A 26,271-nucleotide genomic window follows, 5' to 3' on the forward strand; every position below is an offset into this window, starting at 1 on the left:
CTCCCGACTCCCGCTATCTTCCACGGCGAGTCATCCTTCTCGCTGGTCACTCCTGCTCCTCACAAACTGCTCAGAGGAAGCGACCACTACCAACTGCCGAAGGTGTTGGCCAAACACCCCGCTAGGGCTCACTGTGCAGCTGCCTGCGAGCCTGCACTTACTTGCTTGCTCTCGCTCTCTCTCTCACGCACACAAACACACACTTGCTTTCTGCTTTCTTTCACTCCGCAACCTCCATCTTTCTTTTCTTTTCTTTTACTTTCTCTCCTTTCACTAGCCGCCTCATGCTTCTATTTATGACGAGGGGACATGATTCACCTGTGGCAATCAGACAACTCCTGGGAACAATTATGGATGCGAATGACTCCTCACCTGTGTACTTAAGCAAGGATCGCCTGCATCACAAATCACCCCAGGAATTGCATCCGCTACACTACCACACCCACTCGCTGAGCCACGAGAGCGGTGATTATTTATTTAAAACTGGCCCTTTAAACATGAGCTGTGGACCTGCTACACCACACATGGTCTTATGCTGTTGTAGCATGTTTTTTCTGTCCACCCTGGCCATAGGACCTTACTCCTTTTCTATGTTAACTAATGTTGTCTTATTTTAATTTAGTATTTTGTCTTTTATTTTTCTTTTCTTCATTATGTAAAGCACTTTGAGCTACTTTTTGTATGAAAATGTGCTATATAAATAAATGTTGTTGTTGTTGTAGCTCATCCACCTCAAGTTTTGACATGCTTCACATTCTAAAATGCTTTTTAATTAACCATAGTTGGTTAGTACAGAGTGGTCATCTGAGTTACTACAGCCTTTCTGTCACCTCAAACCAGTCTGGCCTTTCTCCTCTGACCTCTTTTATCAACAAGGAGTTTCTGTCCACAAAACCTCCATTCATTGGATTTGTTTCTTGCACCATTTCTGAGTAAACTCTATGTATTGTGAGTGAAAATCCCAGGAGATCAACAGTTGCAGAAATACTCAAATTAACCAATCTGGCACCAACAAAACTACCACACGGATAATCACTGAGCCACCATTTTTCTCCATTCTGGTGTTTAATGTGAACATTATCTGAAGCACCTGACCTGGATCAACAGAACTGTATGCATTGTGCTGCTGCCACATGATTGATTGATTAGATAATTGAACAAATATGCAGGTATACAGGTGTGCCTAATAATCTGTTAAATGAGTGTATTTATGTGCACTGTGTTTGTAATAAAGAATTCTTACCTTTAATGTTCAAACACTTTTGAGTGTATTTACATATGCACACACTTTTTCCCATGTGTATTTGCCATTGCATGATTTTCGCTGTATGCTTTTATTAGTCCATCCTCCCTGATAGATTGTGATTTAAATATTGAATTGCTCTTATTAGTCTTTTTATTGGTACATATGGTAAACAGAGGAAAGTAATTCCTAAAGGCCCCTGGCCATGAAATGAATCTCCTCCACAATGTAAAGTGATGTATATATCAGGTAAGAAAAAGTAACACAAAACACAAACATTTTAATTATTTATTTAGACTTTTTCCAAATATAATAAAAAAAAAGTAACTTATTTGCTGCAGTATGGATTAAAACAGAGTACAGAATACTGAATATGACATTTAACACTGATACAAATCAAGTTTACTCAGTAGTTTACTCTCAGCCTTTGCCAAACATATTTCATTAGTATAGTGCCATCTACAAAAAAAAGTTCCTCTTAGTATTAAATACATTTAGACTGAAAAATTATATCAATACTTGATAAATGACATGCCCAAATATTGCACAAATAGTTTTTTTCATGGTCCTGTTCTGCCTATATACATCAGACTCCCAATACAACTCAGAGTCCTGCCACGTGCAAACGTTCGCTGATGACACTGCTATCGTGGGCTGCATCAGGAGTGGGCAGGAGGAGGAGTATAGGGACCTAAGCAATGAGTTTGTTAAATGGTGCGACTCAAACCACCTACAACTGAACACCAGCAAAACCAAGGAGCTGGTGGTGGATTTTAGGAGGAACAGGCCCCTCATGGACCCCGTGATCATCAGAGGTGACTGTGTGCAGAAAGTGTAGACCTATAAATACCTGGGAGTGTAGCTGGATGATAAACTGGACTGGACTGCCAATACTGATGCTCTGTGCAAGAAAGGACAGAGCCGACTATACTTCCTTAGAAGGCTTGATTAAACAAAGACATTGAAACTCATGAAGGAAATGATATTTGCTATGACTGTCACAAATACATATATATATATATATATATATATATATATATATATATATATGTATATATGTATCCATCCATCCATCCATTTTCCAACCCGCTGAATCCGAACACAGGGTCACGGGGGTCTGCTGGAGCCAATCCCAGCCAACACAGGGCACAAGGCAGGGAACCAATCCTGGGCAGGGTGCCAACCCACCGCAGGACACACACAAACACACCCACACACCAAGCACACACTAGGGCCAATTTTAGAATCGCCAATCCACCTAACCGACATGTCTTTGGACTGTGGGAGGAAACCGGAGCGCCCGGAGGAAACCCACGCAGACACGGGGAGAACATGCAAACTCCACGCAGGGAGGACCCGGGAAGCGAACCCGGGTCCCCAGGTCTCCCAACTGCGAGGCAGCAGCGCTACCCACTGCGCCACCGTGCCGCCCTATATATATGTATATTTTAGAAAAATGAACACTACAGAGATTAGAAGCATCTTTGCTCAGATCATCACTTATTAGCATTTAGTGGTCTGATACATTAAGAAAATGGTATTTAACATTTGAATGTGATGACTAATTTCCTGCTACTTTAAGAACATAGAACATAAGAAATTTGACAAATGAGAGGATGCCATTCAGTCTATCAAGCCTGTTTTTTTTTTAGCTAATAGCTAAGTTGTCCTGTTATCTCATTCAGGTTCTTCTTAAAGGTTGTTGCGGTTTCTGCTCCAACTCCATGTCTCAGTAGTTTTTTTGAGAGTCACACAACTCTCTGCATAAAGAAGTACTTCCTGACTTCAATTTTAAACGCACTTCCCCTTAATTGCCACTGATGTCCTTGAGTACAATTCACCATTAAGCTATGTTCTTTTGTGACACATTTCAAGTTATTTCAGTATCTTAACTAACTATAGATGTCATCTCTCTAGACGAGACGTGATCTTTTAAAGAGAGATAGAGTCACTTTAACTTCCTGTGAGACAGACAAGTCATGTCATACTTACAATATTCAGAAGCAAGTCCCATGATACACATGCAGCACAGGTTAGAGATAATGGAAGTATGAAAATTCAAAAGTCTCAAATAATAGTAATAATAATAAAAAATGAGAGTAAAGATCGCATTAGCACAAACACATTGAAAATATTACTCAGAGAAATAATGGAACAGCGAAAAGAGATTGAATATTCAGGTGCTGTACAGGCTTTTAAGCATTCGAAGTGCTGCATGAAATGCAGATCATGCGGCACGCAGCAGCAGCAGCAAGCCAACAGCTTCTCGAGCAAAGAGGAGTTGGAAAAAAACTCCTGCTACTTGTTTCCCAATGTATCACCGTGTAAGAGGGGTTTCAAAGGAGCCCCCCTCTTCACAACGGCGCCTACCACTGGCAGGGAGAGAGGAGTTATAGTAGGCGAGTGAATCGCAGATCACGCGGCACACAGTAGCAGCAAGCCAACAGCTTCTTGAGCAAAGAGGAGGCAAAAAAAAACACCTGTTATTTGTTTCCCATTGTATCACCGTTTAAGAGGGGCTTGGAGAAGCGGCCGATGGTATGGGGGGAAAGGGGTTGGCGAGCAAAGTCCCCTAGTATTATAAAAAATACATCAGGAGATATGACAAGGTGAACATAAAATTGTGGCAAATGCAAATAGCAGCAGTCCAAATGTAAAATCACAAATGGCAAGCAATGACCCAAATGTGTTCCAGTCATGTCAGTGACAAACAAAATGGTGGGGTAGCACTAGCATAAGTAATACATTGGAAAACTGGGCAAACATCACACAATTCCTGCTGATGAATGGTGAAGGAAGAATAAGAATGTGGCAAATCATCCATTAGTCTACAGAGCCATCCTGCTATATTTCAAAAATAAAGACTAATGTTGATGGTGTAACAACATGGGTGTGATTTTGTGCGGCATATTGGATGCCTTGGTATAAACAGGGTATCTGACCACTGCTGGCCATTGGATGTATCCATTTGCTGCAGCAATAATAGGGATTTTCAACAGAATAATACATCATGTAACAAGTGTAGTGGTTTTGGAGTATATGTTTTGTCAAATTATCATTTTTGCACTTCAGAGAATAATCTCATATTTCTTGTGGTTATTATTTTGTTATATTATTTTGCTTATACTTTTAGTTGCCATTTTGTTTATTGTAGTCACCACCATTTTGTAGCTTGTCAGGTGGCCATCTTGTGGTTAGCATCGCATCCGCATTTCCATCATGAAACACCAGGAATTTGCATGTCATAGTGTGACTACCTTGAACGTGTTTAAGACAACAACATGCTCCTCCTTGTGTTCAAGATTTAAAGTTTTCAGAGAAAGCTAAAACTTTTAAGGCATTAGGAGTGTGTTTAAGAACATTAGTTCTAATGATTTTTGCTTGGTACATTGACTCCATCCTTATAAAATAATCATTCAGTCATATATTTACAGTACGATGTGTATTTCAGTCCAAGTGTGCACTTGGTTAGTCTTTTCAGCTCATCTTCGAGAGCTGCTATGTCTTCTTATAACATGGTGACTACATAGTCCATTAGTGATGCAGATGCACTCTTGTTTGATTTATTTTGGATGGTGCAATATAATTGCATTTGACTGTAGCAATTTTTACTATACAGTTTTAACACAACTTGAATTGCTGATCAAAGAAAGATGGAATATAAAAATACCAGTAACGGCGTACTGCACGATAACATGCAGTGAATACTAGTATTCATCCTCCTTCTCTGTACGTTTATCATTTGTTTGCTCAGAGGTTGATGTGCTTGCTGCTTCCTGAGCAGCTCTTCTTTTTTCCACCCTAGCAGTCCGCTGCTTCTCTTCTTTCGTCGGCATCTTTTCACGTTAACACTGATTAAGTTAGTTTTTGTGTTGTAATTACTAAGTACGTTTTCTTTAATTTTTCACTTAAGCTGGCACTTAAGTCTTCAATCTGCCTCAAGAATGATTAGCGAAGGTGGTAGGGAATGAGAACTTTTTTTCTTCTTCTTTTTAAAAATAAAACTTTGATCTGAACAAAAAATTAATCCACACCTTTTGAAAATAAATTTGAGGTATAATACAAAACTAGTTAGTCTAGTTTTAAAGTGAAGCTTATTTCTTTTTGTAAAGCATCATTTTTGCCGGCACATGTTGTTTGAAGAAACAAGATGATTTGGCAGATAATGGGAACATAAATCAGACTTCTGCAATCCCTATCATCTTACATGTCACTTTCATGTAGAATGTAGGAAAGCAAGCTGAACCTTAACATGGCACAAGATCTACTTCATGCGTTGTGTAGAGCAGGTTAATCATCCTGTGCTTCACGGACCTCAAGCTGAAGATTCTCTGGGCTTATGGGAGTCTCATTGGTGGTGCCTAAATTAAAAGAAATGGAAACATCTATGTATTTGTGAATGTTTCTGAAATATGCAAAAATATTGACTGACATTTTTACAGTAACTTTAAAGCAGGAGTTTCAGTTCAAACTAGTCTTTAAATCAGTATATTCCTTTAGACATCATCAAAACCAAGTCTGCATTTACTGTAGTTAGAACATTACAATGATTTAGACAAGAACTGGCCATTCATCCCAACAAAGCCTGACAATCTTATTCACTTAATTCCACCAAAATAACATAAAATTGAGGTTTGAAGGTCTCTAAAGTCTGACTGTCAACCAAACTACTTGGTCACTTATTCCACGACTCTGTGGTTCTCTGTGTGAAGAAGAACTTCCTAACGTTTGTGTGAAATTTACCCTTAACAAGTTTCCAGCTGTTTCCCTGTGTTCTTGATGAACTCAGTCTCAATCCACTGGACTAATTCCCTTTATGTGTTTAAACATTCAATCGTGTCTCCTTTTAATTTCCTTTTGCTTAAACTGTGAAGGCTCAGCTCTTGTAATCTTTCCTCATAACTCATTCCCTTTTTTTTCTGGCTTTGTGTGCCAATCTCCAGGACACAGAAATTACAATGTCAATATAGTAGCATAGTGGTTAGAGGTGCTGTCTCAAAAATCCATCATCCTGGATTTGATACTCACTCTTCATCACTGCCTGTGTGGAGTTTTCATGCCTCTCTTTGTGTGTGTTATGATTCACAATTTTGTTCAATTTTTGTGCCTTTTCAGAGAGAGTTTCTGAAAGAAACGGTGTTTAGCTAGGCCTTTCTTAACCCAAGGATCATCAATATGAATTTAGCTAGTTTCCAGAAAGTGTTGAATTATTTTACCGTTTTTTTCCATGACACCATTTTGTGGAGTAATTGTTGCTTCAATGCTAGGGTAATGACCCTGTTGTAATCAACTTTATCATCATTGTATGGGTGGGCAGTCTTACAAAATACTGGTCCTTTAATGGCATTTTATGGTTCTTTATTGGGTTGTGTGGTTCCTTGTAGAACCTTTGCTTGACAAATCACCATTTCATGCAGGGATGAGTTCTTCCATATGAAGTTGTTTTTATTTTTCTCCTTTAAAAAATTCCTCTTATGTAGAAAAAAAACCAAAATCTTTAATGTATGATAATCTACCTACTAGAACACTTAAAGATTAAGAAAACCTGAAATTATCTTGTGTTACTTTACGCATGAAGCAAGAGTCCTTTTATAATCAGGGCTCACTGGTATTTCACAAATCTGTTACCATCTATTCTTGGTTATTTACTGTATGGCGCCTGTTACAGATTTAAATAAATAAAGGTTCTTTCCGGAACCTTCATGTGAAGAAGTCCTTTGGGAACCTAAAATGGTTCCCCTATGGCATTGCTCTGAAGAACCACTATGGCACCTTTATTTTTAAGAGAGAGAGAGAGATAGAGAGTGTGTGTGTGTGCGTGTGTGTGTGTGTGTGTGTGTGTTAAGTTTAAAGGTCATAATGATAATTTTCTATATATCTGAGCATATCTGATTTAGGGTTTTGATTTTTCCTTGATGACAATGTTAATTTGACTTCCAGTTACAGAAATTGTGAGAGCTTTTCTACAGATAGTCTGAAGTTCCTCCTGCTCAGTGATGTGAGTGTTAGACTAACTGGTAATTGATTACAGGTCCTAGAGATTTGTGTATGGGGGACTACAATGAAATGACACCCAATCCTTGGCTTGTTCTTGGTTTGCACTAAATGCTGAAAAACCAGGCACTGGCTTTTAATGTCCCTAAATTGGAATAGGCATATTTAATAACATTATATGTGGAGATAACCATGTTTAGAGGCCCTGAGTTTTTCCACAATAAATGCAAGAATAGAGGGGCGTATGTTTTGTAGAATCCACATGGCATTGATTATAGAAATTCACACACTAGTTGAAACAGTCTCCTTGATTCATAGTCAGTGAAATTTTACATTATAATGGGAGGAAAGAGACTAATCAAAAATCTATTACAATCTGAGAGACGGTATAGTATTAGCATGACAAAGACATAAAACAGGTGTGTTCCCATTTTTTAAATCTAAAGATCTCTGTTTATCAATTGCTGCTTAATTAAGTCAAAGGTTGTAAGGAGTTAGAGTCTATCATGGGAATACCAGCCACAAGCTGGGACCAGCCTATCACAAAGCACACTCATGAATTCACCTACGCCCACTCACACCAGGCCAGCTTAGAGTCACCATTTGACTTAACACTTACAGTATGTACTTGGGATCTGGGAGGAAAATGCATGTAGTCACAGGGAGGCCATGCAGTCTTATATTGACCTTTCTTTAATTGTTTGTATTCTCACTTGTTATTATCAAACCTGTGTCGAAGTTTTAATCAAATATAGTTTTCCCAACATTCTAAAATTGTAAACAGAATATTCAATTTGATTGCGTATGTGCAGTATCATATCCTAGCTTCAAATGAATCACAGAAGAATCCCACCATAGACAGGGAATTAGACCAACCCAGAGTACACCTATACTGGCCAATTTAGTTACCAGTTTTACTAAAACACACATTTTGTTAAGGTGTTTAACTACAGAAAATTGGGTTACAGACACAAAAAGTAGTACAGGCACAAGGTGAATGTATAAGCACCATACATACAGTAACTGGACTAAGATGTAGGCCTCAGACTCCTGGAGTTACAGTAAATAATAATAAAATACAGAATTTGAAAACAATACATTACCTCTTTGTTTAAAGAAGAAAAATGCAGCAATGGACACACAAGTCAAAATGATCACCACAACACAGACTGTTACAACTGTCGAAGTTCTGCCTCTTGCAACTTTTGGAACTATAAAAAATGGAAACACACATTATCTTTTCAATATATCATACATAGATACAAGATCAGTGTAACTGAGGTGCAACAAAGAACAAGAATATATTTAACAAATTTTATGCACAATTACAGTACAAACACCTCCAGAGGTAAACCCCAAAACCTTGACCTTGCAATTCCACAGCTTTGATTTGAAATTTGATGTTGACGTTGCACTTCTAACCCTTTGATTTGCTATAGTTGAATCTCATATTGCATAAATGAGATGTGCACCTGGTAACACACATTCCTGAACTAAGCATAATAATGTGAAAATGACTTAATAAATTAACATTCAAGAGTGTTTTTTTCATTTTATACATATTTTTAAGCCAGGCACAAATTCAATAATGTCATCAGCTATTTATGATTTTTTACAATCAAAGCCAATTTACTACTCTGCCCAAGATATGTAAACTTCTATTGGCCCTCTTTCAAAGCCATTCAATCAGTAGCTCTGCTCATTGTTCTTCCAAATTGCAAATGCACAATTCATTGATACCTGCTCACTTCTTTTAATGTGTAATGTTTACATATGCTATGAAATGTCTCTGATTGTAGAGCTATCTACAGTAGCAACATCATGTGCACCTCCTGAAATGTTTTGAAAATTCTCCATCTCATGTTTCAAGCAGGTGTAAGGCCAAGATGTCACTAACTATCTAAGGCCAAGACATTTAAGGACTACCACCCCTTGGACCTTACATTTCTTTTGTGTTGGAAAATCCTCGTGCTTCCATTGTTTTGTTTTCCGGATTCTGGGTCACAATGATGTATTTCCAGTTATGTAATGCTTCCTAAATTTATCCCAGTCTGAATTAATTAGTTTGAGATAATCCTTGTAATATTGGACGATGTGGTGCTTCATTTCAGGAGTCAATATTCTAGGCACCCGTACTCATATTTAATTTGTCATGAAAAAAGAATTCAGCTGAACCATAATTAATCCCTAATGATATATCACAGACTCTTCAATTCTTTTAAGTTCTGATTCACAGTGACAACATTTTCTTCTGTCATTGATGTTGAAGACCAGCCAGATCTGCGGTGCTCTTCAGGTAACATTGTCACAGCAGATTTCTGCAGATCATTTCTGGTATGGTTCTAGTAAATACTGATTAGGTGAGAATTAAATCTCTGAATGTGTATTTTTTTTTTTCTAGTGTTAAAGAATCAGTGATACAACGAAACTTGATTCTTCTGGCTTTCTGTATCCATTTTGACTTTTGGCACAACAGCTAATCTTTGATTACTTACAAAATCAGCAGAATCGTGTCATGCCCAGACCCATTTGGTGTTTCTTCCCTCTACCCATAAGTATTCAACAATAGCTTTCATTTATTTCTTGTTTGTCTTGAGTTGCACTACAGTAATTGCTAACATGTAGCTGTTAACATGTTGCACTGAATTTCACTTTTGTCTCTTATGCTTGATGACTAAAGAAAAAATCATAAATAAAATAGCAAAGCATTTTGGAAGATGAAAATAAGATGTCAATACAGCATGGAAACTTAGTAGAGCCAATCAGCTACTGTGAATATACTGATTGAAAGAAAAAAAAAAAAGTGCACTTACGAATTGGGAATGAGCAGGTCGACTGAGGAAAGCAACTACAACTGATGGTGAAAAAAATGATGAGAGATGTGATTACAAACTCTGAAACAACTGCTCTGGAAATTGCCAATACTTTCCACAGAACAGTGATGAAGAGATAGCACATTATAGTACACAGACGAGACAAAGGAGTAAAGTGCAGAAGATCCAAAGCAGACCACTTCTTCTGATGGAGGCACAGTAGTGTAATGACCTGAATATGCCTGGACACCTCTGTAACTGGCTCATTACTGGTGACCAGCAGAAATACCTGTAACTGACTGAGTGCATTCGAAAATTAAATATTATTGCTAGACAATAAAAAGATATATAAAGAAAAGCAGCAGGTTTGTTAAACAAACATTATGATATTTAATCACAAAAACAACGTAAAACATATCCAGATGCAAAATATATAGAATTAATTTTTTTTTTCCACTGTGAAACAACTCATGTACAGGTCAGCGTATTAAACAATGGCCACATGCTCTGTAAGGAGGTGCTTTAGCAGCAGCAGATGTAGTCAGTTGAAAGTTCTCATGCCTGTTTTATTTACTTTTGTTAGTCTGTTAGCTTTGTGTATGCTGGAGGAAAAAAAAAAGCAGTATTAATTGGTTTAGCATATTTTGGTAGTTGAAGCAGCGTGCTCCTACAGGTTAGTCAAGTAATGAGAGCTCCTGCGACATGTACAATTCAGCAACTGCTGTTTCTGCAACTGGCACAGGAAAAACATGAAACCCTTCAGTCTGAATGCCGTTCACATAATTAACAATCAGTGCATTTACATGCGCTTTAATAATCCAGTTATTCTCAGAAAAGGTTTCTAAAATGTAATGTAAACCCTTATTCCAGTTGAAGAAGAGCTTCAACAGTTTTTTTTTCCATTTAGACCACAAGAACTGACTGAGGAGCGTGAGCTGCAGTGTCTACCCATTCCAAATGATTCAGGGAGAATGAACTCAGTTCAGTTTATGAACTATTATACACATCACCATAAACTTCAATATTTAAAGTTTTAGTCTTTTATACTAGAAAATTGTCATTTCAGATGCATTCACATAAAGGATGTTCAACAGGCCAGTGAGAATAAATATTAAAAAATCTTAATAAAGACATATTTGTTATTCCCAACTGATTCCTATCTTGTACCCAATATTGTAGGTATAGGGTGTGGCCCCTGTGATCTGAACTAGTTTAAGATGACCTTATAACATTTTACATATTATTTTAAGGTAAATTCAAATAGTTCCAATTGTTTTGTTTGAATATATGGATCCTGCCTATGCCGATATGCGATATACAGGTGTAGGAGTTTAAGAATTTTTATTTAGTCAGGTTTACAAAAAAAAAAAAGAAAATTTTGTCCTGATCTACATCTAAAACAAATCTCAGAGACAGGTCAAAAGTTGCACAAAAAATCTGAAATATTTTACATCATTTGAAAAAAATGCTTTATCTAGTGCTTCTAACATTTCAGCAGGAGACATTTAATTAGGCCGATACACATACATAAGGAAGGAAGGAATTTCTGGAGCAAACTGCAAGGCAGCTGCCCTTTTTGATTTAAGTGCTGCATATAGTGGGCATCTGTCATCTGACAGGGTGATTTTCAGTTTTCACAACATAGCTGTCTGGCACACACTTTCCAAATCATCATTATTAGCTCCAATACTTTTGAGTGATGTTTGATAACCTGCTTGGGTTTTTAAAATTTTGATTCGTCAGACCACTCAACAAGGCAATGAAGCTAAAAGTGATGACAGCACGAGAATTTGAAGTGTAGAGAGGAGAAACAATTGCTGATTGCATTTAGAATGGTTATTTTTGAACATATTGTACATTAGTAACAAAAAAATACATGAACTCACAAAATATTTCAAATATCACCCCTCCTTCTTCACGTGTGCTCTCTGTTCCCAGTGAATACCGGTACAGCCCACCATCTACTTTTTGTACATCATTGATGTAAAGGGAGACATCTCCTTGACTGACACGATCTTGATCAAGAGCAAATCTGGATTTTCCAGTTTCTGTCAAAGTTGGGCTTTCTTTTCTTGGATAGCTGGCCAGGATATAGTCATCTTTGGTCCAGAAAACATATGTCACCTTATCGCTGTTCAAGTTCTCAATTGTGCAGTTAATTGAGGTGTTCATATTTAAGAAGGCTGTCTGCGGACTTGGGCATTTCATCTCAGAAGGCACTATATGAAAAAGAACAGAAGAAAGTTTTAAAAGAAGTCAAATGTAAAAGAACCTGAACAGTACATTTAAATTACCAAAAGCAATTACTGTAGCTGATCAAGTGCTTTGAAGATGCATTCATTGTAACTAATATATGTTTAAAACAAATGGTGTAGTTAAAGAATCTACTTTTAAAAGCAATTTCTTTTATTACCATATTTCTTACACTAATATAATATATTTTAGTTAAATTCTTTAATTCATTCTTTTTTTAGTTTTGGTGTTGAATTGACAATTGTTTTCTCTCAAGCCATATGACAATAGTAAATGGATTCAAATTTGAAAACACCAGACGGGAGCAAAGTTGAATGCTATTTTTCATAATATTTTTCATAATAACTGCTGACTGGGTGACTCTGACCCTTGCTTTATCTATTGTGAGTGATGTTCAGGAATGTTTGCAATAAAACTGAAAGCTTTCAGTGAGTCTACTAAAATAATGTGCCTATCAGATGAAATGCTTACTGTGTCGTGCCAGTGGATTTTGGAGTGGAAGATTTAGGAACTAGGCATACCTGTATTGTTTACAGTTTCATTTCTTATTTCTTTTATTCTTTAACAGCCAAGGTTATATAGGTTATTTGCAAGTTAAAAAGGAAACTCTGGTTAAATATAATTAATATTCTTGACATTGTGTTGTATAGTACCAGAAAAGAGGAAGTGGAGTGGAATTTGGAAGAAAGGGGAAAGCCCATTGCACCATAATAATCCCCTCAAACATCTACTTCAGTTCATCCCTCTCTGTTGACATGAATACATTTTACAGTGTTTGCCAAAATTCCAAAATATTTACACATTGGGGTTCATTCATCACTACTCTCCAGCTAATGTAATTCCATTTAAACCTGTTCAAATTGTATGCATCATGAAGTATCTGTATTAATAAAATGTTTTTGAAATAAATGAGAGAGAAGGGAAGGACCAAGAGGTACAAATCTGTTCCAGACTACAAAACTTATGGATAATGTTATCAGAAACAAAAAATCTGCAGTGCGATAATGATTTGTGTTGGAAGAATAAAAACACTAAATAAATACCAAGCATCAATATCTGCAATGCCTGGCTTCTAATTAAGAAATGAAAAAACAAAAAGTAATGGTGGAAACAAAAAAAACTGTAGCCACTGTGGCCATCCAGAAACAAAATTGAGGACTCCCGCTTTAAAGCCTCAAATTCCTAAGTTTTCTATTAAGAGAAGGCCAATAACTAAAAGATAAAAACTCTTCATATACTGTATGAATAGAAACATGCAAGGACTTACTTTTTACTTTCAGAAGCACATCTCCTTCACGTATCACTTTTCCTGTTGAAATTGTATAGTGATAGTTGCCCTCATCAGACTTGTCCACCGCTTTGATGTCTAGGGAGAGATCTCCTTGCTTGATTCGATTCTCGTCTAGCTTAAATCTAGTCAAATTATTGTTTTTGTGGTTTCCATTGTCAGGATACAAAGCCAGGAAAGTCATATCTTTGTACCAGTGAACAAAGGTCAGCTCATCACCATTTACACCCAAGGTTGTGCACCTGAGGGTGAAGTTTGTGTTGATCTTGGCAGTCTGTGGATTTTGACAGTTCACTTTAATTTGTGCTACATTGAAGAAGAAGAACACACTAACATTAGTATATTCTTAGTTTTTCTACTCGATTATACCAAGACATTTTAACAAAAAAAATATATCAATAAATTAGGACTGTGAACTATCTCGAAATTTTCAAATTCAAAGCATGGAACAACCCTGGATGGGGTATTAGTTCATTGCAGTGCACCGTCATAACACACCCACATTCCAATAATACTAATACCAGTTTCTGTTAATTATCCATCCATTATCCAACCCGCTATATCCTAACTACAGGGTCACGGGGGTCTGCTGGAGCCAATCCCAGCCAACACAGGGCACAAGGCAGGAAACAAACCCCAGGCAGGGCGCCAGCCCACCGCAGGGCACCCAAGCACACACTAGGGACAATTTAGGATTGCCAATCCACCTAACTTGCATGTCTTTGGACTGTGGAAGGAAACTGGAGCACCCAGAGGAAACCCACACAGACACGGGGAGAACATGCTAACTCCATGCATGGAGGACCCGGAAAGCGAACCTGGGTCTCCAAACTGTGAGGCAGCAGCGCTACCACTATGCCACCGTGCCAACCTCTTTTAATTATTGTATATGCAAATCAAAGCTTTTGTACATGGTCCAATTTCAGGGCACCATAATGTTTAGGACACATCAATGGCAGGTCTATTAAAGCTGTCATGTTTAAGACTTTGTTGCACATCCCATGCATGTAAAGACTGCTTACAGTCTGCTATTCTTAGACATCACCAGGTGCTGAGGATCTTCTCTGGTGATGCTTGGCCAAGCCTCTAATGCAGCCATCTTCAGCTCCTGCTTGTTTTGGGGGCTTGTCCCCTTAAGTTTTCTCTTCAGCATATGGAAGACCTGCTGAATTGGATTTAAATAGGCTGACTGGCTTGGCCATTTAAGAGTTTTCCATTTTTTAGCTTTGAAAAATTCCTGTGTTGCCTTAACAGTATTTTTGAGATTATTATCTTGTAGGATGAAGCGCCGTCCATGAGCTGTCCATGAGTTTGGAGACATTTACTGGATATTGAGCAGATAAGATGTTTCTCTACACCTCTGAATTCATTATGCCACTGCCATCAGCAGTTCCATCATCAATGAAGAGAAGCGTGCCAGGACCTGTGGCAGTCATACATTCCCAATCCATAACACCCCTAGCACCATGTTTGACAGATGAGGTGGTCTGCTTTGGATCTTGGGCAAATCTTTTTTGTCTGCCCACTTTGTTCTTGCCATCACTCTGATGTCACTCTACTAATGGGCACCAACTAAATTTTAGAATGAAATATGGTCCATAGTGATCCCCTATAGAGATGGCAAATGCATGTAAAATTTGGTGAAGTTATTGTAGTTTCAACAGTATGGATTTGCATAACAGACAGGCACAAGTAGAAGTACAGTACCTGCCGCTGCCCTGGGATGGGGCATTGATTAAACTGTGGAATGAAACATAGCCTACGCTATCAAAAATGCTGGATCTTTAATGGCATTTTATGTTTTTTTTTTACTGGGTTGTACGGTTCCTTGTAGAACTATTGCTTAACAAAGCACCATTTGATTCCCGGAAGGTTTCTTTGCATATGAAGTTGGTTCTTTCTGCTTTGAAAAATATCCCAATATGTAGTAAATAAAGAACTGAAATCTTTAATGTTTTGGTAGGTTACCTACCAGTAAACTAAGAGATTAAGAAAACCTGAACTTAGGCCTGTGTTACTGGACATATGCTGTGAGAGTCCTTTTAAAATCATTAGCCAGTTATTTTACAGATTTGTTACCATCAATTTTTGATTATTAACTGCATGGAGCCTGTTATGGATCTAAATAAATAAAGTTTCTTTTTGGAACCTTCATGTGGATGGTTCTTTAGGGAACCTAAATGGGTTCCCCATGGCATCCCTCTGAACAACCATTCTCGCACCTTTAGTTTTAACAATTTATGGTGATCCGCTGTAGAGACGGTGAATGTACGTAAAGTTTTGTAGATTCTACAGTGTGGATTTGCATACCAGACAAGCACAGGTACCTGGCACTGCCTGGGGATGGAAACGTTGATTAAGTCTTGGAATGAAACAGAGCCTACAGTTTCAAAAATCCTGGACTTATATTGTATTTTATAGTTCTTTACAGGGTTGTATGGTTCCTTGTAGAAACTTTGCTTGGCAAAACACCATTTCAACCTGGGAAGGGTTCTTTGCATACTGTATGAAGTTGGTCCTTTCTGCTTTGAAAAACTTCATAATGTGTAGAAAAAAAAAATATATTTAATATATGGTTGACTGCCTAGCAGGACACCAACACTTGAACTTAGCTGGTGTTATTGCATGGGACAATAGTCCTTTTAAAATCATAACCCACTGGTATTTCACAAATCTGTTACCATCTATTCATGCTTATTTACTGTATGAGGCTGGTTACAGATCTAAACAAATAAAGGTTCTTTCTGGAAACCTTCATGTGTATGGGACTTTTGGGAACCAAAAATGGTTCCCCTATGGCATCGCTCTCAAGAGCCACTCTAGCACCTTCATTTTTAAGAGTGTATGGTGATCCCTGTAGAGATGGCAAGTGTGTGTAAAATTTGGTGGAGATTCTGTAGGTTCAACAGTATGGATTTCCATACCAGACAAGCACAAGTAGATGTACCTGGTGTTGCCCTGGGATGGGGACTAAATTTTAGAATGAAATAATCCCAGTGGTATAGATTCGCATAACAAACAAGCACACATTCAGTTTTACATTTTTAAAATCTATCAGGGTAGCAGAGAAAAGTAATGTCATAGCTTGAATAGTAAGCTTTTCGGCCTGGCTCTTTCTTCCTGTATTTAAATCACTGTCAGAAGTTTTTTTCAGATTGTTTTCTGTCATTTGAACAATTTCCTTTTTAATCAGCTTTCCTCAATATCTTTCAAGTTTTATTCTAAATAGTCATTTTAAGTATGTCAACTGTTGCAAGAATGCCAGACAATCTGTGCTTTTCAGATTTGATTAGTAGAGTCTGGCCTCTCCTCGATCACGTGAAGAGCTAACTGTGGATATGTACTGGAAGAAGAGTTATCTTTGGAGATATAGATAGTTATCCTCTAAATCTTACACTGAGCAGATTATTATGTTTATATTACAAGATGCACAGACAAACACTGCACAAATTAAATTTCACTGGGGAAAAGAAGAATTAAAAATGGAAATACCAAGAACAAGAAGCTTCACCGCTCCCTGGGGACTCTCCCTCTTGGTATGAAATGAATACCAATAGTTGCCTTCATCTGACTGAACAACATTCTTGATGATCAGAGAGATGTCTCCATGATGAATACGACTCTCCTCAAGTGCAAACTTTGCCTCTTCAGTTCCTTCCTTTTTAATGGATCTCCTTGGATATTTAATGAGCTCCTGTGTTCCCTTTTCCCAGATAACTGAAAGCACCTCATCTCCATTCAGCTGTTCAATGTAACAGTTCAGTGATGTGTCCTCATTTATTAACGCAGTCTGTGGACTTGTACAATTCATGTTCAGTGCTGTGTCATTGGAAAGAAACCGATTTGTTATGCTGCTGTAATTTAACTATAAAATGGCATGAATGTAGAGGCAAAGTAAATGACTTACCGGTGATGACATCAATGATGAGGAGGACAAGTCCACCATTCAAAGTAATATGAAGTTTGGAGCCAAAGAAAATCATCATCAAGAAAGATATCACTTCAGTGAGAAAAAGGAGAAGTCCTCCGAGAAGAGACTCCCACCATTCATTATGCTTTAAAGATAAAAAAAAAATGATATATATCACAATAAAATTACTTTGAAAAATTACGGGACACAAGGCCCTGTACAATCCTGAAATACAGTTGATTAAGTGTGTTTGAGAATGTTGTCTTTTGTTTCTAAAAACTCTGCTAATTATTTATCCCTGTAGTTTCATGTTCTCTTCATTAAAACCTTTACAGATGCATTTTATATCTAATTATTCCCATGTGCCATCTAAATCCTTTGCAGTTCGCACTGACCCTGAGCTTGGCACATGCCAAATTAATGGGTGTACACTTTGTGTGGTCACCTTGCTGAAGCTGTCATTTTCTCAGTACCATATGAAGCAGTTGCCTGACATCTCATTGTAATCAGATCATCAAAATGTTGCTTCACCGTTTTGTTTAATGTACTGTTCAGAGCTCAGCAGTCCAAAACATACTAACTCTATATTGTCTCCTATGAAGAGATACTTAATCATTACTGTTACTTTATGTATACTATGTAGTTTCTTTCCAATTTTCAATTAAGTCCCTAAGATTCATTGTGTATACGAATTACCTTTGTAACAGGTTATGTTTTAAAATCTATTCTTAAGAGTCAAATTTTTCTCTGGTGGACATGTAAAGTGCTATGTACACTGTAAAAAATGTTTGTTCTTAAATGACATTTCTTAAAAGGTTCTGCATATGAAGCTGGTTCTTTGGGCTTTGTAAATGTTCTTAATATGTGGGCAAAACAGAAATGCTACTTAGACTACCTAGCAGAATACTAACAGATTAAAAACCTGAACTTAGCTTGTGTGACTGTATACAGGAAGAGTCCTTATAAAATCATAAACTCATTGGTATTTTACAAAGCTGTGATCCATTCATAGTACCTGACATGGATCTAAATAAACAAAGGGTCTTTCTGGAACCTTCATGTGGACATTTCTTTTGGGAGTCAAATGGTTCCCCTATGTCAGTGTGTTAGACAGACAGCGCAATAATAAAGAGACACAGCTCACATTTCAAGGGTGCACGAGAACATGTATTATGTTTGTTATACGTTAAGACACAACGCTGTTTAAAGTGTACTGTTTAGCGTTTATATGTTGGGTTAGTGTTATTTACATACAGCAATATTCTTTCAATAATAGTTTATTTTGTTACATCAATGTACTTTACTAAATGTCTGTTGATAACTGTTTACTGATAAACGTTTATTGATTTGGATCTCATACTGCCGATAAGCTAGTGCCTAATTTGAGTAATACTGACATCTAGTGGACTTTGAGTAATTTACCAATAAGCTTTGTGTATTCTTTTTTACTAGGGGGCTCCGCCCCCTGCTCGCTTCGCTCGCCAACCCCTGGTGTTGGGAATGACAAAGAGCGTGATGTATGAATGAGATATAGAATAGTGTGACGGTGTAGATGATGCAAATAGAAAGCAAACAATAAAGTGTGTGGCACAGTGTAAAGGTTTATTTGAAAATTTCTTTGTACACGCCGTTTAAGTGTAAAAGGTAATTCCAGCTCAGAACTTGTAAGGTCATTTAAGATGGTTATTGTTGTGATCAGAGTCAAGTTTGTCAGAGCTTAGAAAGAGTTGTGTCTCTCCAGGAAGTAATGGAATGACTTGGGTATTTATGTTTTGCACATTAATATTTTTTGGACCTAATATAGTGCGTTGTGTTAAAAGGGGCATTTGGTCTAATGAGATTGCTGTTCCAAATCTCTCTGTAACTAAGTCGTCGCAGATAAAGGCTTGAGGAATTGTAATAATATGTGGGTGAAGTCCATCTGTATTGGTGAGTGTACCATCTCTCACTTGTAATAAGCAATTGTTATGATCTGGTTCTGGACATCGTATCTTTTTTACTAACTGTATCTTTTGAAAGCAATGCCAATTGTCTGCGTATTTTAAGGTGCACTGAACAATAGCTGAGTGCATGGCATCTGGAAGAATAGCTAATCACTGTCTAAAATCTCCTGCTCATAAAAGTACCTTTCCTCCAAATCGAATATTATTATTCATAAACGTTTGTAGAAGTTTATGAATGGTGTTGAGTAAGTGACTTCATGCCATTGTACATTCATCAATAAACAACATTTTTTCAAGACGGATGTCATGTGCAGTGCCACCGTTAATGTTCATAGTGGATACCGATTTGTAGGATCTAATGTAGTTGATAAAGATTTCACTTTCAGGTACATCGTCAGTTATAAGCTTCTGTAGATATTCAGTATATGAATGTAAAGAAGGCAGTCTAATTTGACCCTTTTGACAACAACGTGTAAATGTATAACTTGTATTGCCAGTTGTTTCTTCAGGGAAGTGAACTGAATGACAGTGATTGCAAATGACATTCATTAATTCGAGTGAATTTTCCTGATGTATGTTTTGCTTGTGCCGTTTGAGAGGCGCGTTGTTGCATGTGTAGTATTTGGGACGTGTTGTTTTGGAGCTGTAATCGATTTGCCTGTGCTGTGTGAGAAGCCTGTTGTAGCCTTCGCTGCCATTAACGTATGTCTGAGACGGGAGGTGTTTCGTTTTGAATCCGTGCCTGTTGCGATGCAGCACTTTGATTGATAGTTTGCGTCATGTGGATCCAGGATGTAGATTTGTGCATATTTGCGTTGTTGATTTGTTTCAGGGTGCACTGTTCCAATGCGATGCAGTATTTGTGCACATATGCGAAAGCAGTATGGGCCATTGCCTTTTGGTGGCCTGATATTTACTAAAAGCAAATGAACTATTGTAGGATCTAATGCAGTTCATAAAGTTTTTACTTTTAGGTACATCGTTAGTTAGAAGCTTTAGTTGAGCTTTGCGTTTTTGGAGTCGAGACATTTTTTCTTTTAGAAATATGGATAAGTAATAAGGAGTATTGCACTCACTGTTAATATGGAGCCTTTTCTGCGGTTGAACGGTTAATAGTGCCTTATTGTAATGAGATCCACCTATGCTGCATAGCCGTCTATTTTGTTGTTTCTTTCGTTTTCGTGTGTTTGTTCCTGTTATCCTTTCCTTTTCGTTTTGTACCCGTGACCGTGTATTCATGACTTGTTTCTTTCTCAGCATGCGAAATATGGATAAGTAATAAGGAGGATCGCAGTCACTGTTAATATGTTTCTTTTTCTGCAGTTGAACGGTTAATAGTGCTTTATTGTAAGGAGATCCACCAATGCTGATACCTATGCTGTCTAGTGTGAAGGTGCTGATGTTCACTTTAGAATATGTGGCTTTGGGTGTCACTTCTTATGGATGTGTGTGTGTGTGTGTGTGGGGTGGGGGGGGGGGGGGGGGTTGAGGATTGTTGTCGCGCGAGCGTCTTCTTTCTTTTTGTGTTCCTGTGTCTTGTTGAATCCCCCTCTTTGTGTGTGTCCCGTCCCTTGCTTGTAGGGTCTGTGGGGTGGTTTTGTGTTCTTTTTTTTGTGTTCCATGGGCTTGTTGAATCCCCCTCTTGGTGTGTGTCCCGTCCGGTGCCTGTAGGGGGGGGTGGGGGGGTGCCTTGCTGTTGTGCGCGAGCCTCTTTTTTTTTTTTTTGGGTCTAGTTTCGTGTGCAATGTGTTTCGTGCTTTGCCTGCGTTTGACTACTTTTTTATGTGCCTTTTCCTTTTTTCGGTGCTCGTTGCGCCTCATTTCTCCATTTTTCCTGTGCTCACTCCTTTTTTCTGTGGTCTTGTCCGCCTCTCGCGGCCCCTCATCCGCCTCTCTCGCCCTCTTCTATCCGCCTTTCTCGGCTCCTCAGCCGACTCTCGCGGACTCTTTTTGCGCCTGCGCAGTACGTCTTTTTGCAGCTACGGCCCATTGCCGGATGTGCCTGCGTCCATCATCCGGTTTAGCATTCTCGGTTAGTAATATGGATTGTAGACAACACACACAAACACATATACAGTGCATACGGAAAGTATTCATAGCGCATCACTTTTTCCACATTTTGTTATGTTACAGCCTTATTCCAAAATGGATTAAATTCATTTTTTTCCTCAGAATTCTACACACAACACCCCATGATGAGAATGTGAAAAAAGTTTGAGGTTTTTGCAAATTTATTAAAAATAAAAAAATTGAGAAAGCACATGTACATAAGTATTCACAGCCTTTGCCATGAAGCTCAAAATTGAGCTCAGGTGCATCCTGTTTCCCCTGATCATCCTTGAGATGTTTCTGCAGCTTCATTGGAGTCCACCTGTGGTAAATTCAGTTGACTGGACATGATTTGGAAAGGCACACACCTGTCTATATAAGGTCCCACAGTTGACAGTTCATGTCAGAGCACAAACCAAGCATGAAGTCAAAGGAATTGTCTGTAGACCTCCGAGACAGGATTGTCTCGAAGCACAAATCTGGGGAAGGTTACAGAAAACTTTCTGCTGCTTTGAAGGTCCCAATGAGCAAAGTGGCCTCCATCATCCGTAAGTGGAAGAAGTTCGAAACCACCAGGACTCTTCCAAGAGCCCAGACTTGAATCCGATTGAACATCTCTGGAGAGATCTTAAAATGGCTGTGCACTGACGCTTCCCATCCAACCTGATGGAGCTTGAGAGGTGCTGCAAAGAGGAATGGGCGAAACTGGCCAAGGATAGGTGTGCCAAGCTTGTGGCATCATATTCAAAAAGACTTGAGGCTGGAATTGCTGCCAAAGGTGCATCGACAAAGTATTGAGCAAAGGCTGTGAATACTTAGGTACATGTGATATCTCAGTTTATTTATTTTTAATAAATTTGCAAAAACCTCAAGTAAACTTTTTTCACATTGTCATTATGGGGTGTTGTGTGTAGAATTCTGAGGAAAAAAATGAATTTAATCCATTTTGAAATAAGGCTGTAACATAACAAAATGTGGAAAAAGTGATGCGCTGTGAATACTTTCCGGGTGCACTGTAAGTATCCAAATACTTCGAATAAATAAGTCAATTTCATTCTAAGCTGCCAGTGTCCTGACAGGCACTCCGGAGTGAACACTACAAGTCCTGTACTCATCAGAGATACAGTAGTACTTTGTTACACAGTGGTTCCCAAACTCGGTCCTGGAGAGCCCCTCTGCCTGCAGGTTTTTACTCCAACCAGATTCACAATAAGTGATAATAACTGATCTCATTTAGTTAGCTGGTCTTATTTTTTCTCTTAATCTGCATTCAGAAAAGCACAGCAGTATGATTTTTACATTATAAGACATTTAGAAATAATTCTGTTTTTTGCTATAGCTTTAAATGCTTAACTCTTTTGTTGTTTTTCTATTATTTTTCCCTCATTGTTTGTAGTCCGCTCCCTTCATTGTATCGTAATAATAACAATTAACAATAAGCAGAGCAGACACCAGGGAAGAACAACCCTAAATGATGAAAGACTACAACTGCTTAAGCATTAGTCCCAATAATTAGTCAAAAGGCAAAATGGAAATCGGGATGAACATAAATAAAAATAATTCACTATCTACATATAATTGCTTAATAATTATTAAAATGTATTAACACACTTGCTTTTTTAATTTCTTCATTGACCCCAAAACACAGATACTGGGAAATAACAGCTCACTTAATTAGGCTCGGACACTAAATAAAAACAGAAGTTGGTTTAAACAAAAATCTGCAGCCCCAGGGGGTCTCAAGGACAGAGTTTGGGAACCATTGCTGTATCTAATTGTTCAGAATGCTGAACATGATGGTATAACATCTGTTAAGTTCTTTCTTTAGAACATTTCATACAGAAATTTCTTGAAGTGAAGACAAGGCAAGATGAGACACAGCTTGCACTCTTACAAATCCCGTGTCTTTAATGGCACTGTAAAATTATGTTGTCAGGATTAAGTTAGAGGGGTAAATGTTCACTATATTAGAATGGAGATATGTATATAGGCTACCTACATTTAGAACTGCAATGATAATTTCCCTGTTAAATTGTATTAATTTAGAAAGTAGTGTTTATAAAATTAAGCATTCAAGATCTGGGAAATATTAAGAGGAAAGAAGATTGTTAATGTTTTGATGTGGCCTGCCATGTGCTAGCAGCTGCCGAGAATATAAGGTTAGGAGCAGGCGGTGATACAGAATACAGCCTTTTTTTAAATAAACAGGAATCTGCCTCCATCCAATTCTTTTTGTTCTTAAAAAGGTTTCGGGACTCGTAGATTGCTTGACAACGGCCATTTCCTTCTGAAAAGGGTATCTCTGAGAAGAAATAAATAAATAATGTACAGTAGGTTACCTAGGTGCACATTAACAACTTAAGAAAACTTGAACTTAGTCTGTCTTCTCAGCCATCAGTATTTCACGAATCTGTTACCATCTGTTCATGTTTATTTACTTTATGGTGCCTGTTACGGATCCAAACAAATAAAGCTTCCCTCTGGCTGGGCCGTTTGAGAACCAAAAATGGTTCCTAAGACATCGCTCTTCAAAACAACTCTGGCACCTTGACCTTTAACATCGTGCCCCGGTGCTTGTGTGCGTATTTGTTATTTTGACGGCGTTCCACGTGGTCCCCAATACCCAGGAAATGTGCGTAGGCGCACCAAGTTAAAATCGACTTTCCGTTGTGTTAGAAGGTAAACTAAGTACGCCCGCTTATATTAGGGTTCAGACCTGCTCATCTTGCGTGGTGTCTCGTGCGCCGCTGTCGCTCCCATCTTGATGCTTGTTTCCATGAAAAATACTGTCCGGTTACACCAAAAATATAGTAAACAAAGTTCTAACGGCAAAAAACGGAAAACACAGCAAATGGGCGTAACTACAGTGGGTAATACCCCAACGTCACTGCGACACGCCCATCTGTTTAGGGGGTATGAAACTTTCATGAATTGAAAAACCTTTGAACATAATTAAACGTAGTGGAGTATATATATATATATATATATATATATATATATATATATATATATATATATATATATATATATATATATATATATAAGAAAAGAAAACTTGGGAATCTATTTTTAGTTATTCTGTTGACACTCATGCACTGTTACTCCATTTTAAAGCCTCGTCTTTCCTGTCATTCTTTAGTACTAGGGTGTTGTACCGTGTTAGCCATTATGAATGTAGAGAAAAGCCAAGCAAAATGACACCTTTTATTGGCTAACTAGAAAGATTACAATATGCAAGCTTTCGAGGCAACTCAGGCCCCTTCTTCAGGCAAGATGTAATCTGAGTTGCCTCGAAAGCTTGCATATTGTAATCTTTCTAGTTAGCCAATAAAAGGTGTCATTTTGCTTGGCTTTTCTCTACTGTCATTCTTTCAAATGCATTTCTACTAAAAAGCGTTATAGCTCCACCATGTGGGGAAAAATGGCAATTCACGTCACATTGTTGCAGGCCAGTTTTAAACACCTAAAAACCAATACACTACAATTGTTTTGCGGGAAACAAGCCATTTAGCCGAACAAACCTCTCCAGTCTTATTCACCTGTACTGCCCTCATTCACAGCACATGCTTTATTGACTATATCATCCATCCATTCTCTTCCGCTTATCCGAGGTCGGGTCGCGGGGGCAGCAGCTTGAGCAGAGATGCCCAGACTTCCCTCTCCCCGGCCACTTCTTCTAGCTCTTCCGGGAGAATTCCGAGGCGTTCCCAGGCCAGCCGGGAGACATAGTCCCTCCAGCGTGTCCTGGGTCTTCCCCGGGGCTTCCTCCCAGTTGGACGTGCCCGGAACACCTCACCAGGGAGGCGTCCAGGTGGCATCCTGATCAGATGCCCGAGCCACCTCATCTGACTCCTCACGATGCGGAGGAGCAGCGGCTCTACTCTGAGCCCCTCCCGGATGACTGAGCTTCTCACCCTATCTTTAAGGGAAAGCCCAGACACCCTGCGGAGGAAACTCATTTCAGCCTCTTGTATTCGCGATCTCGTTCTTTCGGTCACTACCCATAGCTCATGACCATAGGTGAGGGTAGGAACATAGATCGACTGGTAAATTGAGAGCTTTGCCTTACGGCTCAGCTCCTTTTTCACCACGACAGACCGATGCAGAGCCCGCATCACTGCGGATGCCGCACCGATCCGCCTGTCGATCTCACGCTCCATTCTTCCCTCACTCGTGAACAAGACCCCGAGATACTTGAACTCCTCCACTTGAGGCAGGATCTCGCTCCCAACCCTGAGAGGGCACTCCAACCTTTTCTTTCTCGGATTTGGAGGTGCTGATTCCCATCCCAGCCGCTTCACACTCAGCTGCGAACCGATCCAGAGAGAGCTGAAGATCACGGCCTGATGAGGCAAACAGGACAACATCATCTGCAAAAAGCAGTGACCCAATCCTGAGTCCACCAAACCGAACCCCCTCAACGCCCTGGCTGCGCCTAGAAATTCTGTCCATAAAAGTTATGAACAGAATCGGTGACAAAGGGCAGCCCTGGCTCTCACTCATTGACTATATCAATATACATACTGTATATAGTTATACACATATATAACTATCCATCCATCCATCAATTTTCCAACCCGCTGAATCCGAACACAGGGTCACGGGGGTCTGCTGGAGCCAATCCCAGCCAACACAGGGCACAAGGCAGGAACCAATCCCGGGCAGGGTGCCAACCCACCGCAGGACACATATATAATTAACATATTAATAAAGCATATCATGTCAAATCAAATTATAAATATATATATATACTTTTATAAATTGTCCCTAGTGTGTGC

The 26,271-nt window shown here is 38.6% G+C and overlaps 1 protein-coding gene across 4 annotated transcripts in view; it reads right to left on the reverse strand.

Moving 5' to 3' along the window:
* The window catches only part of LOC114661868 (uncharacterized), a 90,625-nt gene that overhangs the window by 60,776 nt on the left and 3,578 nt on the right, over positions 1-26,271 (reverse strand). The window contains exons 2-7 of one of the 4 annotated variants that reach the window (XM_051934565.1): positions 17,499-17,646; positions 17,084-17,410; positions 13,571-13,897; positions 11,937-12,269; positions 8,341-8,448; positions 2,682-5,604 (exon numbers count right to left, since the gene is read on the reverse strand). In XM_051934565.1, coding sequence (XP_051790525.1) covers positions 5,534-5,604; positions 8,341-8,448; positions 11,937-12,269; positions 13,571-13,897; positions 17,084-17,410; positions 17,499-17,577 — 1,245 coding nt within the window. In that variant the 5' untranslated portion in view covers positions 17,578-17,646 and the 3' untranslated portion in view covers positions 2,682-5,533. Of the gene's footprint in view, positions 1-2,681; positions 5,605-8,340; positions 8,449-10,050; positions 10,350-11,936; positions 12,270-13,570; positions 13,898-17,083; positions 17,411-17,498; positions 17,647-26,271 lie in introns of those variants that run through there. The other 3 variants (XM_051934566.1, XM_051934563.1, XM_051934564.1) reach the window with 3 other exon arrangements.

This window comes from Erpetoichthys calabaricus, chromosome 12 (genome assembly GCF_900747795.2).
Source record: "Erpetoichthys calabaricus chromosome 12, fErpCal1.3, whole genome shotgun sequence".
Classification (NCBI taxonomy): Eukaryota; Metazoa; Chordata; class Cladistia; order Polypteriformes; family Polypteridae; genus Erpetoichthys; species Erpetoichthys calabaricus.